Source organism: Molothrus aeneus, unplaced genomic scaffold, assembly GCF_037042795.1.
Source record: "Molothrus aeneus isolate 106 unplaced genomic scaffold, BPBGC_Maene_1.0 scaffold_34, whole genome shotgun sequence".
In the NCBI taxonomy this organism is placed as follows: Eukaryota; Metazoa; Chordata; class Aves; order Passeriformes; family Icteridae; genus Molothrus; species Molothrus aeneus.
The window spans coordinates 3,506,430-3,526,742 of record NW_027099005.1 but is presented as its reverse complement, the minus strand read 5'-3'; the positions used below and the strand labels follow the sequence as shown (position 1 = coordinate 3,526,742).

Here is a 20,313-nt window from a genome sequence, read left to right as displayed (position 1 = left end):
GGGTTTGGCTATACTTTCTAGGGTTAGTATGGAGTGGAAAGTTACTGGCATGCATAGGTTAGGGGGGCTACAGGTCTGGCTACATTCCAAGGGTGATCCTTATCTATGGGGAGAGGGGTAGAAGGATTCCTGTAATTTTCCGTCACAGCCCGAAATCTTCCGAACGCCTGTCCCTATGCCTACTACAGGTCTGCTCTGACCCTTGGAGCTGTCTGCAAGCAGAGGGAATTGTTTGATCAAAAAGGGATTACCTTCAGCTGGCCATACCATTGTTTTCAAGTTGTTCAGTATCTGAGGTATCTCAAAGCTTGCTTTCATTTCAATCTCACTTATACTTTCTATATTCTCAAAATCTTTTGCCAGGCAATCATATTTATAAGGCTTTCCTGTTTCATCTTCCCCAGCAATCCAGTTTGTTTTATGGCTTAATAATATTATAAGTAATAAATGATAAAGCCAATCAATAATCAATAAAAAAGGGTTTTTTTATTTTGCAACCAAGATTCGGTCTCCGATAGCCACAATCAAAGGGGCAGCTTCGAGCCTGGGATCGGCACTGGGTGATCTAAACTCTATCGCTTCGGATCCCCTCTGCTCACAAATGTTGCCTCCTTCGGGTTGGTTTTATACAGATTTTTCCACCTGGGGCAGAGTTGCTCCTATTCTTCTTGTCGCTTCACATATTTACCTAGTTTCCTTTTCTCTGTGCTGGGCTGGACAAAACTGTTTCTGGGAAGTGATGAATGCTGATCTTCGAGTTATGGGAACCTGGCATTGGGATGCACACCCTTGAAGACTTTGACTATCTTGATCATAGATACTTTCTGAGTATTCATCACTTGGGTGTCTCTGGACTGTCCTGGGAAAGGGCCCATCTCTGCACAGAGCCAGGTCTTTTTGTTTGCTAATCAGTTTTTTGTCTCCACTGCCGTCTCTGATTTCTCAGTCTGTGAAGCAATCTTTTCCCCCCCGGCTGCGGCTTGTGGTTTTAAATCTTTAAGAATTTTTTGTACAAGCACAACTTTTTTCATGTATATTTTACACAGGCATGAATTATTCCATAACATATATCATAATAAGGTGAGGAATTCATGGATCTTTAACTTCCGCTGGAATGCAGGCACATGGATTCAGAGCTATCACACACTAACTGTATGGTTTTGGGGTTACTTTAATAATGGTACCCACTGTGAGGAAATGACACCAGGGGAAATTTTCTCCCAACCCTTCACCCAGCTCTTTGGGTCTGTCCCACCAGTTTTCAAAGGGCTCAGATCCACTCTAAATGCTAATGATATCATACAGTGGTTGGTGTTGCTGATAGGCCTGTTCTATTTAGCATTCAGAGATAAGGGAAGATTAACCTGGATAACCACCCTGGCACCTACCCCAGAGACAAGGGATGCTGCTGCCCCAGAGGCTGACCCTGCCCCACAGCCCAGCTCAGAAATGAACCACCCAGACTGGGTGGGGGCTCTGGTGAAGGAGATGGGCCAGATGCTGAAGGAGCACATTTCCCCAGCTGGTGAGAAACCCTCCCCCTGCCCCAAAGAGGGAGAGTCTGATGGTGCAGCAGTGAACCCACAGATGTTACAAAGGTCCAGGTTCTGTGGTATTTTCCGGTCCCCCCAACGAAGGGAGGAAATGATGAATCTGACTCCATGTTCTTAGAAGGCTAATTTATTATTTTATTAAAAGATATTATATTATATTAAAGAATGCTATATTAAAACTATACTAAAGAATAGAGAAAAGATACAGACAGAAGGCTAAAAGACAATAATGAAAAACTCGTGACTCCTTCCAGAGTCTCAACACAGCTGGATGGTGATTGGTCATTAAGTAAAAATAATTCACATGAAACCTTGAAACAACCACCTTTTGGATAAACAATCTTCAAACACATTCCAAGGCAGCAAAACACAGGAGAAGCGAATTAGATAATTATTGTTTTCGGTTTTCTCTGACATACTTGCAAGAAGAAAAAATCCCAGGAAAGGTATTTTTATGACAGTCGTAAGTGTAATAAGGTTCCACATTAACATAAGAGCAGTCATAGCAAGGAGCAGTCCACCCTGTGGAAACAAGGAGATTTAAGATGAAATCAGAGCACCCAGATAAGGATAAGAATGGAGGGCCCTCACAACCCACAGGGGAGCCAGTGGTTGAGATCATCACTGAGTCCCTGATGTACAAAAGTCTCTGTAATCTGCACAAAGACATTGTACAACGGGGACGTGAGGCTTATACAACCTGGTTACTCCGGGTCTGGGACCTTATGGGTACAGGCCTGATTTGGATGGTGGTGAGGCAAGGAATTTGGGACCCTTGACCCAGGACTCAGGTATTAATCAGATTTTTTAAGGGAATCAGGGTGCCTTTCCCTCAGGGAGCAGCTTTTAATGAGTGTCAGAGAGAGGTTTGTCCCCAGGGAGAGAATGCAGGAGCAGCACCATAGAATGTGCTGGAAGATCCTCGAGGAAGGGATCCAACAGCTGAGAGAAGTGGCAGTATTGGAGATACTCTTTGGGAGGGATGGACAACATAATAATGACCCTGACAAGGTCAGTGCACAGGGCAAATGCTGTGGAGTCTGGCAAATCTGGGGCCATCTCAATACACCACCTTCATTGCAATGATTAATGCTGATAACAACCGAGAGACAATGGGCTCTGTCACCAACAAGCTTAAAAATTGTGAGAGTGTGATCAATGGCCTCATGCAGGCTCCTGTCTCTGCCGTGGTCCAAGAACTCAGAGAGTAGATGAGGGAAATGAAGGAGGAGGTGAGGAAGATTGTAGGAGCAATGGGGGGGGTAGGACGGTTAGGACGGATGGAGACGAGAGATCTCTGAAGCCAGGGCTTGGAAGTTGGGGTTTACTGCAAAGGGCCTGGGTGCAGGGCCCTGCTTGGACCTGCCAGCCACAGATGGGAGCAGGCCCGGGAGAAGTAAAGAGAGTGGTAAAGAGAGAGAAGGCAAGAGCATGGTAAAGAGGATGAGAGAGAGAGGTTCTTGTTACAATACAATAAATCATCTTCTGTGTTGAATATGCTAATTCTCACTAACCAATCTAGTACAAGATACAAATCCTATAGCATTTACATACAGAGTATAAGAATCATTACATTACCACATTGTGTTACATTTTAAACCCTAAAAACTCCTCTTTGGGCCCCTTCTGCCAAGCTAGTGGGGTCTGCTCTGACCCTTGGAGCTGTCTGCAAGCAGAGGGAATTGTTTGATCGAAAAGGGATTACCTTCAGTCCGGACACTCCATTGTTTTCCAGTTGTTCAGTAACTGAGGTATCTCAAAGCTTGCTTTCATTTCAATCTCGCTTATACTTTCCATATTCTAAAAATCTTTTGCCAGGCAATCATATTTATAAGGCTTTCCTGTTTCATCTTCCCCAACAGAAGATCAATGCAGCACCTGTGTGAGTCACAGGCCCCAAAGTCACAGCCCAACATTCTCCAGCTAGAGAGAGAGGGTACACCCCATGGGCTGACCTGTGCTTCTTTCTGTGTGACCATGGGGAAGACATGGGAAGGTGGAATGGGAAACCCACTTCTGTCCTGGCAGCACGGGTGCATCAACTCAAGGAGGGAAACCAAAGAGTTACACCAAAATGAAAGTAGCCTCGGCCTCCCATGACCGAGCTGCCAGGTATGATCTGTCAGATCCCCTTGAAGGAACCTCTACCATGTATGCCCAGGAAAGAAATAATAACTGGGGCTAGGGGGGTCCTGCCTCTAGCCAGGAAGAGGCACAGCAAAACCGGATTTTCTGGATGGTGTGGATCTGATGGCCTGGCACATCAGACCCACAAAAATACAATGCCTTAGTTGATACTGGTGTGCAGTGTACCCTAATGCCATCGGGACATGGGGGGGCAGAACCTGTTTCCATTGCTGGGGTGACGGGGGGATCACAGCAATTGACCCTGTTGGGAGCCCAGGTGAGCCTGACTGGGAAGGAGTAGCAGAAACATCCTATTGTGGCTGGCCCAGAGGCCCCGTGTATTCTGGGCATAGACTTCTTCCAAAATGGCTTCACAAACACCCCAAGGGACTCGGGTGGGCTTTTGGAATAGCTGCGGTAGAGGCAGAGGGCATTAAGCAGTTGAACACCTTGCCTGGACTATCAGAAAACTCATCTGCAGTAGGACTCCTGAGGGTGGAAGAGCAGCGAGTACCAATTGTCACCTCGAAAGTGCACCACTGGCAGTGTTGAACAAATTGAGATGCCGTGATCTGTAGCAGGCTCCGAGCCTGCTAGGGCTCCGTGGAGGGAAGAGGCTTAAAGATAGGAAAATGCCAAGTCACGGTGAAATAGCAATGAATTGAGATGTTGTGATCCCCATCCACAGAATGATCCGTGAGCTGGAGAGCCAAGGGGTGCTCAGCAAATCTCACTCACCCTTCAACAGCCCCATCTGGCCTGTGCACAATCTGACAGAGAATGGAGATTGACTGTGGGCTATTGTGGCTTGAATGAAGTGACTCCACCGCTGAGCGCTGCTGTGCCGGATGTGCTGGAACTCCAGTACGAGCTGGAGTCCAAGGCAGCAAAGTGCTTTGCCACTATAGACATTGCTAATGTGTTTGTCTCCATTCCTCTGGCAGCAGAATGCAGGCCTCAGTTTGCTTTCACCTGGAGGGGCGTGCAGTACACCTGGAACTGACAAGGTGGAAGCACAGCCCCACCATCTGCCATGGACTGATCCAGGCTGCGCTGGAAAAGGGTGAGGCTCCAGAACACCTGCAGTACATCAAGGACATCATTGTGTGGGGGAACACAGCAATGGAAGTGTTTGAGAAAGGAGACAGGATCATCCAGATTCTGCTGGAAGCTGGCTTCACCATCAAGAAGAGCAAAGTCAAAGGACCCGCCCGAGAGATCCAGCTTCTGGGAGTGAAGTGGCAAGATGGATGGCGTCAGATTCCCACTGAGGTCTTCAGTAAGATCACAACAATGTCTCCAACGACCAGCAAGAAGGAAACACAAGCTTTCTTAGCCATAGGTTTTTGGAGAATGCACATTCCTGAGTACAGCCAGATTGTGAGCCCTCTCCACCTGGTCACCTGCAAGAAGAACGAATTCCACTGGGGCCCTGAACAGCAACCAGCCTTTGCTCAGATCAAGCAGGAGATCGCTCATGCAGTAGCCCTTGGCCCAGTCAGGACAGGAGCAGAGGTGAAGAACGTGCTCTACTCTGCAGCCAGGAACAATGGCTTGTCCTGGAGCCATTGGCAGAAGGTGCCTGGGGAGACTGAAGGCCAATCACTGGGATTCTGGAGCCGAAGTTACAGAGGATCCAAAGCCAACTACACTCCCACTGAGAAGGAAATCTTGGCTGCCTATGAAGGAGTTCAAGGGACCTCAGAGGTGATTGGCACAGAAGCATAACTCCTCCTGGCACCCCGACTACCAGTGCTGGGGTGGATGTTTAAAGGAAAGGTTCTCTGTACCCACCACACCACTGACACCACATGGGGCAAATGGATTGCTCTGATCACACAGCGTGCCTGTATTGGAAACCTGAATCGCCATGGGATTTTGGAGATAAATACAAACTGGCTGGAAGGTGAAAACTTTGGTCTCACTGACAAAGAGGAGCAGGTACAAGTGACACGGGCTGAGGAAGCTCCACCGTACAACCAACTACCAGCAGAGCAAACACGCTACGCTCTTTTCACTGACGGTTCCATTTGTTTCATAGGGATGAACAGGAAGTGAAAAGCAGCAATGTGGAGCCCCACAGGATAGGATGCACAGGCTACCAAAGGAGAAGGTGGATCAAGTCCTTGCTGAACTCAAGGCCATTCAGCTGGCCCTGGACATTGCTGAAAGAGAGGTGTGACCAAAAATATACCTTTACACCAATTAGTGGATGGTAGCCAATGATCTGTGGGGTTGGCAGGAAAGGTGGAAAAAGGCCAACTGGCAACGTAGAGGAAAATCAATCTGGGCTGCTGATGAATGGAAAGACATTGCCACTCAGGTAGAAGAGCTACGTGTTAAAGTCTGCCACTAGATGCCCATGTCCCCAAGTATCAAGCTAATGAGGAACACTGAAACAACGAGCAGGTAGGTCTGGCTGCAAAGATAGAGGTGCCAAAGATAGACTTAGATTGGCAACATACGGGGGAGTTGTTCCCAGCTCAATGGGCCCATGATGCCTCAGGTCATCAGGGCAGAGATGCCACCTGTAAGTGGCCATGAGACCGAGGGGTGGATTTAACCATGGACAGTATTTCTCAGGTTATCCATGACTGTGAGACGTGTGCTGCCATCAAGCAGGCCCAGCAGGTGAAGCCCCTGTGGTACGGTGGGCAGTGCTCCAAGTACAAGTATGGGGAGGCCTGGCAGATTGACTCCATCACACTGCCCCAGACACGCCAGGGCAAGCGCTACGTGCTGACCATGGTGGAAGCCACCACGGGATGCCTGGGGAGGTACCCTGTGCCTCACGCTACTTCCTGGAACAACATCCTGGGCCTGGAAAAGCAAATCCTGTGGGGACATGGCACCCCTGAGAGAATCTAATTGGACAACAGGACTCATTTCAAGAACAGCCTTATCAACATCTGGGCTAGGGAACATGGCATTGAGTGGGTGTACCATATCCCCTACCATGCACCAGCAGCTGGGAAAGCTGAACGGTGCAATGGCCTGCTTAAAACCACCTTGAAGGCATTGGGTGGGGGGACTTTCAAGAACTGGGAGATTGATTTAGCAAAGGCCACATGGTTAGTGAACACCCAAGGTCAAGGTTCCACTAACCAAGCAGGCCCTGCCCAATCTGAGCCCTTGCAAACAACAGACTGAGATAAGGTTCCAGGCGTACATTATGAGGGCTATGCTGGGAAATACTGTTTGGGTAAACTCTGCCTCCAGCAAAGACAATCCCATCTGCAGGGTTGTCTTCACCCAGGGACCAGGTTGAGAAGGTGGGTGATGCAAAAGGATGGAGAAATCCAATGTATACCTCAAGGGGACCTTGTTTTAGGGTGAACTACCCATGACACTGTGCTTGTATCTGTAGCCGCATGTATATATGTTTATAATTTTAAAAAGTTTAAATTTGATGTAACCTGTTGGTATGGGAAAAAAATTGGGGTGGATAATATTGGGGGCTGGGTTTTGGTTGGTTTTCTTCTTGTCTGTTCTCTCCTTATCACCTGTAGAATTTCTTCCCATTGAGTTGCTAATGGGAATTGATAGCTTGAGCCAGGCAGCGAGGGGGGACTCTTGGTTTTTTTGGGAGTTTCTGTGGTGGCTGGGTGGGGGGGAGGGGGGCAGAGATACTGGGAGATTTGGGCTGGGGGCAGTTCCTAGTGCACTCTTGCTCCCTTGGCACTGGAGGGGACACAGGCTGGGGAGGGAATTCACCACCACTGTGAGACCCCGTCCCTGCTGCCTTCTCCTACCACCATCGTGACCCAGCAAGGAACCTTTCTTCTGCTGCTGGGGCTCGAATACCCCTGCCCTCCCAGGACATCCTGCAGGTTGCAGCTATTTGCCCTGGAGTTTTGGGACATTCTCTTTCACTGTCCCGGGATTTTCTGCTCATCCCTGCTGTTCCAGTCATCTGGTTCCGAGAGTCCTGTTGGGGCAGGGGATCGGCTGCCCCTGGGTTTGTGGAGCAAAGCCTCTTCTCCATCCCTGCCCGCCTGGGCCCAGCCGCCATTGCCGCGTGCTCCCCGCGCCGCCCCACAGCGCCCCCTGCAGCCCCGCGGGGATCACTGCACTGCCCCGCCCGCCGGGAGCCACCAGCGCCCCTGCTGGCCGTGCCCGGAACTGCACCAGAGGGGAAAGCGCCGCAGCCCCAAGGCAGGGACTGGGCTCCTGCTCTGTGATCGGTGATGCTGCAGGGGCTGGTGTTCTGTGTGCCTTGTTATACCCACTAGGAAAGAACTGTGGGACTGGGCTCCTGCTCTGTGATCGGTGATGCTGCAGGGGCTGGTGTTCTGTGTGCCTTGTTATACCCACTAGGAAAGAACTGTGGGACTGGGCTCCTGCTCTGTGATCGGTGATGCTGCAGGGGCTGGTGTTCTGTGTGCCTTGTTATACATATGGGTAAAGAACTGTTATTGCTATTCCCATAGCTTTGCTGAGAGCCCCTTAATTTCAAAATTATAATAATTTGAAGGGGGACGAGGGTTTTACATTCTCCATTCCAAGGGATGCTTTTCTGCCTTCCCAAGCAGACACCTGTCTTGTAAACCAAGACAAGCTGTTTCAGTGACATGGATCAAAGAATGTGCCATGGATTATTTCCATGTCCCCCATGGAAGGACTGTCCCTCCCCATCCCCCCTGAGGAGCTGAGCAGGAGGAGCTCAGAGTGGATGGCCTGTAGAGCAGCTTTTGCCTTCAGATGGATTAAAGTCTGGTTGGCAATAGCCCTGCTCACCTGGGATCTTCTCCGGCTATGCTCTGCGAAGCCGAAGCTCATCCTTAGTGGCCTCCAGACATTCCTGTACATCTTCTTCCAGAGTATGAGTTCTTTGGGAGATCAGCCTGTGGCAGTTCTTCAACATAGATTTGAGGGCCTGTGCAATTTGCTCCATTTTGTTTCCTGAAAGAACAATGAAAGAACAAGGTCACAGGGTCACTGATGTTTCCTCCTTGAGCAGCAGGCCAGCTATCTGACACAAGCAGGCCCAAAGGCTCTGATTTCACCTCCCTGACAGAAGGCCTCACCTCAGGGCTCTCCTGTGGGTGGTCTTTTCCTCCCTCATTCCCTCTTAGAAACCCTCCCCTCACAGGAATTCCAGTTGGCCATGAAGGCTCAATCTGGAAATGGTTTTCCCTTTACCCTCACACTTTTAGCAGGGAGGGGACAAGAAAGCCAGAACGAGTTTTCATCCCTTTTCAATGTCCCATTTGTGCTTTCCGTAGCGCAATAAATAAAGAGCTCCAGCTTTGAAGTGGGCCACACAATTCCAAGCCCACAATGGCTTGAGGCGGCAGGAATTGCAGGGGTTTCCCTGGACTCTCCTGGGCTGCTCCTTGCCCTGGCTCTGCTGGCTGCAGCTGGAGCACAAACAGGACCCCCGGTCAGGGAAGGCCGATCCTCCCTCAGCTGTCCCTGCCCTGGGGCCAGAGGCTGTTCCCAACACACTCTGTGTCCTGCCTGAGCCAGGCCCAGGCGCACAGTCTGGGGCCAGCCAGGCCCACACCGGAGGCTGTGCCCCAGCTGAGCCTTCCCCTTGCCAGCACCAGCTCCTGCAGGCAGAGCTGCTCTCCACAGGCCCTGCGCTCACAGACACGTCCAGGCTCTGCTCAGGGCAGCTCCTCTCCCTGCTGATCATCCACAGGGAAACAAGGCTGAGCTCACGTGTGCCCCAGCGTGGGACCAGGAGTGGGGCAGCAGGAGAAGGGCAGGGGGAAAGGGAGAGAGAGGGACAGGACTCCAAGGGGGGACCCTTAGCAAGTATCAGGCAGTGAGAGAACTCCCAGCACACACCCCATGCAAAGGTGAGGGACAGAAAGAGGGACTCTGACCACCTGCACCTGCAGAGAACACTTCAGCAGGGAGGTGTTTCAGTGCCATGGATGACAGAAGCTGTTCCCCATGGAAGGACTGTCCCTCCCTGTCCCCTCTGAGGAGCTGAGCAGGAGGAGCTCACAGGGTGAATGGCCTGTAGAGCAGCTTTTGCCTTCAGCTGGATGAAAGTCTGGTTGGCAATGGCCCTGCTCACCTCGGATCTTCTCCAGCTCTGGTCTGCGAAGCTGAAGCTCATCCCATGTTCCCTCTGACCATTCCTCTACATCTGCTTCCAGAGTTTGAATTCTTTGGGAGAGCAGCCTGTGGTTCTTATTCAACATGGATTCCAGGACCCTTGCAATATCTTCCTCTTTGTTTCCTGTGATGAAAGAAAAAGGTCACAGGGTCACTGATGTTTCCTCCTTGAGCAGCAGGCCAGCTATCTGACACAAGCAGGCCCAAAGGCTCTGATTTCACCTCCCTGACAGAAGGTCTCGCCTCGGGGCTCTCCTGTGGGTGGGCTTTTCCTCCCTCATTCCCTCTTAGAAACCCTCCCCTCACAGGAATTCCAGTTGGCCATCCATGAAGGCACAATCTGGAAATGGTTTTCCCTTTACCCTCACACTTTTAGCAGGGAGGGGACAAGAAAGCCAGAACGAGTTTTCATCCCTTTTCAATGTCTTGTCGGTTCTTTATGTAGCCAAAAAAATAGAGCTCCAGCTTTGAAGTGGGCCACACAATTCCAAGCCCACAATGGCTTGAGGCGGCAGGAATTGCAGGGGTTTCCCTGGACTCTCCTGGGCTGCTCCTTGCCCTGGCTCTGCTGGCTGCAGCTGGAGCACAAACAGGACCCCCGGTCAGGGAAGGCCGATCCTCCCTCAGCTGTCCCTGCCCTGGGGCCAGAGGCTGTTCCCAACACACTCTGTGTCCTGCCTGAGCCAGGCCCAGGCGCACAGTCTGGGGCCAGCCAGGCCCACACTGGAGGCTGTGCCCCAGCTGAGCCTTCCCCTTGCCAGCACCAGCTCCTGCAGGCAGAGCTGCTCTCCACAGGCCCTGCGCTCACAGACACGTCCAGGCTCTGCACAGGGCAGCTCCTCTCCCTGCTGATCATCCACAGGGAAACAAGGCTGAGCTCACGTGTGCCCCAGCGTGGGACCAGGAGTGGGGCAGCAGGAGAAGGGCAGGGGGAAAGGGAGAGAGAGGGACAGGACTCCAAGGGGGGACCCTTAGCAAGTATCAGGCAGTGAGAGAACTCCCAGCACACACCCCATGCAAAGGTGAGGGACAGAAGAGGGACTCTGACCACCTGCACCTGCAGAGAACACTTCAGCAGGGAGGTGTTTCAGTGCCATGGATGACAGAAGCTGTTCCCCATGGAAGGACTGTCCCTCCCTGTCCCCTCTGAGGAGCTGAGCAGGAGGAGCTCACAGGGTGAATGGCCTGTAGAGCAGCTTTTGCCTTCAGCTGGATGAAAGTCTGGTTGGCAATAGCCGTGCTCACCTGGGATCTTCTCCAGCTCTGCTCTGCAAACACAAAGCTCATCCTTTATGGTCTCACGCCATTTCTTTACATCTTCTTGCAGAGTTTGAATTCTTCGGGAGAGCTCCCGGGCAGTCTTCTTTAACTTGGATTTCTGTTCCATTGCAATTTCCTCATCTTTGTTTTGTGTGAAGAAAGAACAAGGTCACAGGGTCACTGATGTTTCCTCCTTGAGCAGCAGGCCAGCTATCTGACACAAGCAGGCCCAAAGGCTCTGATTTCACCTCCCTGACAGAAGGCCTCACCTCAGGGCTCTCCTGTGGGTGGTCTTTTCCTCCCTCATTCCCTCTTAGAAACCCTCCCCTCACAGGAATTCCAGTTGGCCATGAAGGCTCAATCTGGAAATGGTTTTCCCTTTACCCTCACATTTTTAGCAGGGAGGGGACAAGAAAGCCAGAACGAGTTTTCATCCCTTTTCAATGTCCCATTTGTGCTTTCCGTAGCCCAATAAATGAAGAGCTCCAGCTTTGAAGTGGGCCACACAATTCCAAGCCCACAATGGCTTGAGGCGGCAGGAATTGCAGGGGTTTCCCTGGACTCTCCTGGGCTGCTCCTTGCCCTGGCTCTGCTGGCTGCAGCTGGAGCACAAACAGGACCCACGGTCAGGGAAGGCTGATCCTCCCTCAGCTGTCCCTGCCCTGGGGCCAGAGGCTGTTCCCAACACACTCTGTGTCCTGCCTGAGCCAGGCCCAGGCGCACAGTCTGGGGCCAGCCAGGCCACACTGGAGGCTGTGCCCCAGCTGAGCCTTCCCCTTGCCAGCACCAGCTCCTGCAGGCAGAGCTGCTCTCCACAGGCCCTGCGCTCACAGACACGTCCAGGCTCTGCACAGGGCAGCTCCTCTCCCTGCTGATCATCCACAGGGAAACAAGGCTGAGCTCACGTGTGCCCCAGCGTGGGACCAGGAGTGGGGCAGCAGGAGAAGGGCAGGGGGAAAGGGAGAGAGAGGGACAGGACTCCAAGGGGGGACCCTTAGCAAGTATCAGGCAGTGAGAGAACTCCCAGCACACACCCCATGCAAAGGTGAGGGACAGAAAGAGGGACTCTGACCACCTGCACCTGCAGAGAACACTTCAGCAGGGAGGTGTTTCAGTGCCATGGATGACAGAAGCTGTTCCCCATGGAAGGACTGTCCCTCCCTGTCCCCTCTGAGGAGCTGAGCAGGAGGAGCTCACAGGGTGAATGGCCTGTAGAGCAGCTTTTGCCTTCAGCTGGATGAAAGTCTGGTTGGCAATGGCGCTGCTCACCTGGGATCTTCTCCAGCTCTGCTCTGATCTCCTGTAATTTTTTGAAATCTTCATGCAGAGCTTTCATTTCATTGTCGAGGTCCTGGGAGGCCTTGTCTATTTTGGATTCCAGGGCCTTGTTGGTCTTCTCCCTGTTCCACCTTCCTGTAGGAAATGACTGGTGTTAGTGGGAAACTGACATTTCTGCCTTGAGTGGGAGACCATCCCTTCTCTCTGAGGATGCTCGTATTTTCTTTTCTAAAGTCTCTTCTTGAGGGTCTCTTCTTAGATCTTGCAGCAGGTTGGTTTTTTCTTCCACTGTCTGGAGAAATAATCACTTCAGAGGAATTAAGCACTGTGCTCAAGGTGCAATCCAGAAATAGATTCTTTTTTTGCTTTATTTCTTTATTCAGAGGACTAACAAAAAGCTCAGACTTAGTTCCCTCATGTCCTGCCTGTTTATCAATTTGTTTTCTCCAGACCTCTTTTTCTTAGATCATCCTTTCTAATTCAGCAGCCTTGGAAATGAGTTCACTCATCCCTGAAAAACAGAGATGTGGAATTCATGGGCTGATGCATCTGTAGGCACCACATACCACTATCCTGGCTTTCAAATCCTATTCCAACAGGAGTTTGCTCTAGGAAGAAACCTTGGCCTCCCTACTGTAGCCCCAGTTTTCTTCCTGACGTGGAGACTTTTTCTCTAACAGCTTTTGCCTGTTGAAAGGATTCTTGGCACCACTGAGAGCCCTTCTAAACATGGGTTTGGAGCTCCTGTGCAGCTAGTGAGGAATACTGGGAGGAACCCCATGGCCTCCTCACTGCCCAAAGGCCTGGACATGGGGGAGAGCCCAGGCCATGCTAAATTCCAAGTGTCCCTTGAGGGAATGACATTCCCCTGCCAGCATCCCAGCTGGAAAGAGCAGGGGCAGGAGAACAGCTGACCTTGGAATCCAGGGGATGGGATCCAGCAGAGGCCAGGCTGTGCTGGTCTGTGCTGGGAAAAGCCCACTGCAGCAACATCTCTGCACCCTGGGGTCCTGGGCAGCTGCATGAGGATGGGCAACGTAACAAAGGACTGGCTGGAGGCCTTTGGAAATGGGAATTTATGGACAGGTGGGATTGCTCGATCTGACTGCACTGGGCCATCACCTCTGGATCTTCCTGCTTGGCAGGGTTCAGTTTCCAGGTAGTGTGGGCAAGGACTGGCACTCACCTGCACAGAAAGGCTTCTGCCTTTTGTCCCTGCAGCTAAACCCAGGCTGAGATTCCTCCTTTAGTGCTCAAAGAAAGGAAACCCCAGAAGGGATGTGCTGTGTCTTTGAAATCATTACCAATTGTGAGGAACACCCCTGCTAGAGTAGGATGTGTCCCTGGTCAAAGAAAGTCACCCCTCTGACCAAACTGATCCCACCCCAAAGGCCAGGCCTTCTGCTGGGCTCTGGAAGGGGTTCTGCAGGCAACGTGCTCAGGGGAGAGACCTCCACTAGCCTCACTTCTCTCAGGGATAACACATCCCATCCCATCCCATCCCAAGGGTTACCAAGGATGGCCACAGACAAGAGGAATGGGACCCAGCACACTTACTGATTGCGTCGATTGCCGCTTCTACACCTTTCTCAGCCAGGAGGACAACAGCCCCAGATACTGGACATCAGGTCATATGAAAATAAAATCAAAAAGAAAATCAGGACATTTAACAAGGACCTTTCCCCTAGGAACTCCAGGACTGCACTGAGCAGGTTCTGGGGCAGAACACATCCCACAGCTGGCCCAGCAGCCCCTCAGCAGTGCTGGGGGGTTCCTGACCCTCAGGCCCACTGAGGCTCTCCTGGGCCAGGGAGCTGCCTCAGCTGCCACAGCACTCAGGCACCACACAGGTGTCCCAGTCCCACCAGAGCACAGCCATCCACAAGAGGGTGAGACTCTTCTGCCTCACACCAGGAGTGGAGAGGAACCTCCCAGTGTCCCTTCACACATTCATCTCAGCCTGACCCTCAGAGCCCTGCTCAGCAACACTGCCTGCTAGAGTAGGATGTGTCTGGATGTGTCTCTGGTCAAAGAAGGTCACCCCTCTGACCAAACTGATCCCAGCCCAAAGGCCAGGCCTTCTGCTGGGCTCTGGAAGGGGTTCTGCAGGCAACGTGCTCAGGGGAGAGACCTCCACTGGCCTCACTTCTCTCCGGGATAACACATCCCATCCCATCCCATCCCAAGGATGGCCACAGACAAGAGCAATGGGATCCATGAGTCCTCTCTTACATAGGGACACCCTAAAGCCTCTAGGTTTCCTCCACCAGCTCATTTCTTCCAGCCACTGCTTCACCTGAAAAGAAAAATGAAAAATGAAAAAAAGGAAGCTTCACTACAATATTTCCCTAAGGATTTAAAAAGCACATTTAAGAGCTTTTTGGGGACACATAAGTCCTTTATAGTACTCAAACCTCTGATCTACTCAGGGTTTTTTAATTTACTGATTTTCCCTTTCATTACTGTCTAAACAAGTAATACAACTCTTAGAAAAAAAAATTAGCCATGTTCTCATTTCTTGTTACCTGTGTCTTTTTTTTCAATATTCACTCTTGTCGTGGTTTGGAATGGGAAGAAAATCTGGGGAAGTGATGCAAAGCTTTCTGTGTAACTGACAGTCTGTGGAACCACTGATAAGCTGAACACCCCTCTGAAAAACACACATGTTAAAGACTAAAAGGCCCGGGAACTCTCTCTTTCGTTTCCGGTGAGTGAGAGGGTGGCGGGCTGAGGAGGTGGCGGGCCCGGCCCCGCTCCCCGGTCTCGGCCAGGCCGGGCCGGGCGGTCCTGCCGCGGGCCGGGCCCTTTTCCCCCTCCCCGGGCCGCCCGCCGCTTCTGGCCGGGCCGGGCCCCAGCAGCTGCCGGGCAGGAACGGGGGGAGGCTGCGGAGCCCGGACCGGAGCAGGGCTGGCCCTGGCTGTGATGTTATCATCAAATCCCCTTCCCCAGCACGGCTGAGGCCAGAGAGCCCTGCAGCCCCTGCAGAGTGGCCCTGCGGCTGAACACAGAGAAAACCAAAGACCAACCACGAGGCCGATCCTGGCACAGCCAGGAGTTACCGGCAGGGCAGGTAGGCCTCAGGTGTGACATTAACCCTTTCAGTGCTTCAACCCTCCCTCGAGTGAGAGAAAGGATCAAGACGCAAGCATGGAAAGGAACACCATGAAGACATGGGGGTCAGTGAGGAAGGAGTTAAGTCCCAGATGGGAGGTCTTTGGAGATGAAATCCTCTTGTAAGCTATGGAGAAAATACTCTTTCTCCTATAACACATGAAACTCTGGGGAGATGAAAGTGTTCAAACTGATATCAAGCAAAGGCCTCCATGCTAAGATAAGCAGGTCTTGAAATAGCTGTGATCCCATGAGAAGTTTGAACAGAGGAAAAGAGTGGTCCTGTGCTTCCAGGAGATTTCTGCTCCCAGGGATGAAGATGATTTTAGAAATAGATAACAAGAACTTTTGCCTTTGAACAGTTCATCTTTAAAACAATATCTCATAAGTCGACATGGCCACTGACAAGCTGTGGGAAGGCTTGTGGCAATGGGAAGGACTTCACCAAGGCACGGTTCCCCGGGCAGCTGCTACTCGTGATGAAATTGAGAGCCACGAGAGAACTGTTTCTTTTCCTCTTGTGGAGAAGTCTCCATAACCTTAACAAGAGGGACTTCTCTCCCTCACTGAATTGAACAGGGGGTAAACTGACTGGAAGTTTTAGGGTTGGTTTCTTTACATTGTCAGTGGGAAAGAAAAGATTGTGGGGGGAAGAGAAGTGTCCTGAGGGGTTTGTTTTGATTCTTATTACTTTTCTTTTAGTTACTTTAAATAAAATTTTCTTTATACCCCTTTAAAGTTTTGAGCCTGCTTTGCCTTTCTCCTAATCCTATCTCACAGCAGGAAGTGAGTGTATTGGTGATTGGCCAGCACCAAACCTGCCACATTCTTTTGTGTACTGGCCAGGAAAATCTCAAAATTAGGGAAATCTTAAATTGGCAAACCAAAACCACTACAACTCTGCAAAGCAGGGGAAAAGGGTCAAAATCTCTGTGGTGGGCACAGCACTGGAGAAGATAATGCAGTTGGTAAGATGTTCTGTTGTACTCCCAGCTGGTCCCTAACACATCTTGTCTGCCCTGGAGCTCTGAGAATTCTCACAGACACACACATCACCTTCCTCAGTCAAAATTAAGACCTTCTGTTTTTGCAGAGTGCTGAACCTGGTGTTCAGCCCCAGCCACAATTTTCCATAAAGGAAAGGGACCATTTTCCATTCCTTCAGACTCAAATCCTGGAGGTTATCCTGACCAGATATGAAGAAATCTGTGGAGAAAGGACAAGTGACCTTGGCTGGCTGCCAGAGGCCCACCAAACTTCTCTCACTCCCCCTCCTCAACTGGACGGGAGGAAAAAATACAACTGAAGAGCTCACATAAAGCCCGGGACATCCCTCTCCAGCTGCCACCATGGGCAAACCAGACTCGACTTGGGGACGATTGCTTTGCTTTCTCAGCAATTCCCAATAGAGCAGCAAGCCAGGTAACAAAGACAAAACTGAAACCACCTCATTCCCACTCTCCCCTCCCCTGGCTGTGAACACCACCGGGTGCAGGTGGCTGGGGCAGCTGCAGCGCCTGATACAAGCTGAGCTCCAGGTGGGAGCCCGAGACAAGAGCTGGTGAACTGCCAACAGAGCCCAACAAAGGGCATCAAGAGTGGTGGCACAGCTGGGGAAGGGACACTGAGAGACCCAACAGGAACTGAGGGCTGGGAGGAAGAGCCAGACTTGAGCCTTAGGCATGCAGAGTGTGAAGGGACAAAACTGAGGGGCTCCCTTGTTGGGGGAACAGCTCAGGCTGTTCCTGTGTTACTGCACTGGGAATAAATAGCTTTATGGAATCAGACAGCTGAGACTGCTCTGGGAAACCTGGGCTGGAACCAGGGAGGACACAGGGGCTGGGTGTGGGAGGGGGAGTGTGGGGAGTCCAGCAGGGCCCATTGGGGCACTGCTGTGGAGGGGCTCCAGTCCCAGCACTGAACACCTCTGGTGGCTGGAGTGTGATGGCCAGAGAGCCTTGGGAAGGGTCAGACTGGGAAGTTTCCTCAATATCCTCTTCTGTAAGCTAGCTGCAGAAAGCAGGGCCCTGCTGACCCTTCCAACAAAGCCACCTGTCCCTTCTGGGCACATCCATCAGAGCAGCAGGGACGAGGTGAAGGCAGAAACAGGGACTGCTCAGGAGTGAGGAAAGGTCTGCTCAGGGCACAGCTCGCTGCCATGCTCTGCTCTCCCTCTTTCTTGCACTCCATTTCCCTGGGCTGTCTGCTCATTGTGACTTTGTTTTCTTTGGCCATGTTCCAGAGAAGGAGGAGGACCTGGACTGAATTAAGGAGGCCCCTGCCAAAGCTGCTGCATGTCAAGAAAGCTTTCCTGGTGTTCAAGGGGAGGATAGACCTGGGGGAGGAAAAGAGCTCCACTGAGGATTAGAAATAGAGAAGTGCCAGCAGGGACCCAAGAGAAGTCACAGCCCCAGGGCCCATGGCTGTCCCAGGGGTCTAACTGAAGGCATCAGACAGGAAATGCCAGGGGTGCTTTCCCAGGATTGAACCCTGCTGCATCTCCTCCCACTACCTTTTGCTCTTTTGTTCTGGTCTGAAAGGAGGGAAAGCACATAAATGGCATAAAACGCTCAGAGTTTGAGGGGTTTTCTCCTGAAAGCAGAGCAATAGTGAGAAGGCTTCTCAAACAGTAACACTGAATAGATGATGTGCACGTGGAGCTATCCTGGATGTGCCTCTGCCATTGATAACTGATGAACACAGACATTAGCTCAGATCACCTCTCATGGAAAGATGGTTGTGCTTCCAGGGATGAGTCACCCCACTTCCCACAGTAAGAGAAAATTTGTTCTCTCTGTCTCTCTCTCATATTTAGAAGGAGCCCTGACAACTGCTTTCGACAGGAAAATTATTTTATGCAGGACCAGATCTGCAATCCTGAGCCAAAGTTGAAGCTTGGAGGGGGAAAAATGAAGGGGGAAAGACAGGAGAGGAAGGGGAGAAGGGAAAAGAAAATGAAGGGGGGGGGGGGGGGGGGGAGAGAGGAGGAAGAAAAAGTATGGCCAGAAAAAAGAAAAAAAAAGAAAAAAAAAAAAAAAAAGGAAGAAACTCTCTCTTCTGCATTGCCAGTGATGGCTCTGTTGCCCAGAGACCAACAGAGTCTGGTGTGCCAACAGAGGCTCAATAAATTAGACTTTTTGAATTATGCATTGAATCTGATACAACATTAGTACCAGTATTTGAGCTAAATCCAGGAGGATTGTATGAGTGGGGGTGAAATCTCATTATGCTTTGTCTGGGGTGCTAAGGTGAACTATTGTTTTCATTTTTATATTTTATAGTATGAAGTTCTACTCACTCCATGAAAAAATAATTATTCATTATATATTCAGACTAAACATTTTTCTGATCAGCCAAGATCAAAGAAACAAACAATCTTCCAGAATATATTCATGGCATCCAGGCTGTGCCTAATCAATATGCTACTTACTTTTTGATTTTTCTCCAATTTAATGTGTAGCAAAAGCCATGGCAACAATTTTTGCTGTCAGACAAAAAGCCTATTAAAAAAATAAGTAAGGCCTGAATTGATAATTTTTTCTGTTTGTAGGAATGCATTAGGAGCTGGATTAGTGACTGTAGACAGTGGGTGGGAAGGGACAATGGACTTTGAATGGGAATTCCATGAAATATTAACTTTGTGGTCTCCCTCCAACCCTTCTTGACTGTTCTCCCACCCTCTGCAGCACAGCTGGGCCTTGATGAGGCAAAGACACTGAAAGCCCTCGGGCTCTGGAGGGCAGCAGGGCTCTTTCAAACCTCAGCAAAGCCCAATGAAGGCCCCAGGATGGTCCAGGGAGCTTTTCCCACTCAATCCCCTCTGGCAGACCTTGACACAGCACTTGAGGGCCCTCAGCAGTGCCCAGCCCAGGGACAGTCACTGCCTGGGAAGCCTTGTGAGGAGGGGGTGTCACTGCTGTGCATTGCCAACAGTGATTCCACTGGCCTTGCCCAGAGGGGCGCCTGCAGACTGCGCAGATTGCTCTGCTGCAGACAGTTCTGTTTGGGCACGGTCACGCTTTTGTTGTTGGTTTTGCTGCTGCAGACACTGATATTCTTAAGGAAATCCCACCAGGATTGAAGGACAGCTGGAGGAGGATTGCCACCCCAGTGACCACCAGGGCAGTGGTTCCCGAGTGCCACAGCCCCCTGTGGCTGGGCAGGTGTGGCGTGAATGTGCTGGGCAGGGGGGTCAGCCCTTCCCCTGGCTGGGCTCCTGCTCACACAGCCCCGGGTGCTGCTGCCTTGCTTTGCTGCTGGCTCGTGTGCTCCCCCTGCCAAGTGCTGCCTTTTCACCCTGGAGCTCAGTCAGTTCAGCCGAGAGCCCCAGGAGATGAGTGCTTTATTCCTGGCTCTTGGAGAGACCATTCCTGTCCGCTCTCAGATTTCCTGATAGGCATTTACGGGAAATCGGTGTCAAACCGAGAAAGGAGGTGCTGGGGGGGAGGGAGGAGCCCGTGGGGGTGGGAACCCTCCGGAGCTGCTGCCGCTGCCACCACCTGGTTCAGCTCATCGAGGCCTTCTCCTCTGGAGCCCCAGCTCCGTGCTCTGCTGCTGGCCTCAGTCCCTGCCCCTCGGTGCCTGGACCCCACTATTTCCTGGCTGTGACAGCCCAGGCTGGCACTGAGGAGCACATCCCTGACCAGCCCTTCCTGTGGGGCAGGACCAGGTCCCCGCGAGCGCCCCCTCTTCACCCGCCAGGCAGCTCTGCTGAGCCATCGCTCCCACATCCCCCACGCTGCTGGAGCCCTTTGCTTTGCCTGGCCATGAATGCCAGGGCAGTTCCATTCCCATGGGAACCTGCTCACTGGCCTGGAGACCCCTCCAGGCTGCCCCCAGAGCTCTTCTGCCAACTCTCCCTGATGATCAGGGAGTTTCTGAACTGCCCTAGGCAGTGTCCCCCCTTTCTGACCCC

The 20,313-nt window shown here is 51.5% G+C and overlaps 1 protein-coding gene across 1 annotated transcript; it reads right to left on the bottom strand.

The window, feature by feature from the left end:
• Positions 1-1,664: 1,664 nt before the first annotated feature.
• Positions 1,665-18,846, bottom strand: LOC136570529 (uncharacterized protein PF3D7_1120000-like). The gene is made up of 8 exons (XM_066570992.1): positions 18,829-18,846; positions 14,520-14,583; positions 13,845-13,904; positions 12,279-12,422; positions 10,995-11,150; positions 9,709-9,873; positions 8,418-8,582; positions 1,665-2,075 (listed from the first exon to the last, which is right to left on the bottom strand). The coding sequence occupies exons 2-7, from the start codon at positions 14,560-14,562 to the stop codon at positions 8,434-8,436; spliced, it is 717 nt and encodes a 238-aa protein (XP_066427089.1). The 5' UTR covers positions 14,563-14,583; positions 18,829-18,846; the 3' UTR covers positions 1,665-2,075; positions 8,418-8,433.
• Between the last annotated feature and the right edge of the window lie 1,467 nt (positions 18,847-20,313).

Bases quoted from the DNA above. Each gene is read 5' to 3' on its own strand.
- LOC136570529 (XM_066570992.1), bottom strand. From the start codon at position 14,562: ATGAGCTGGTGGAGGAAACCTAGAGGCTTTAGGGTGTCCCTAT. The intron at 13,905-14,519 runs GTAAGAGAGGAC...CCTGATGTCCAG, and splicing joins AGGCTTTAGGGTGTCCCTAT to TATCTGGGGCTGTTGTCCTC. The intron at 11,151-12,278 runs GTGAGCAGCGCC...CACAAAACAAAG, and splicing joins AGAGCTGGAGAAGATCCCAG to ATGAGGAAATTGCAATGGAA.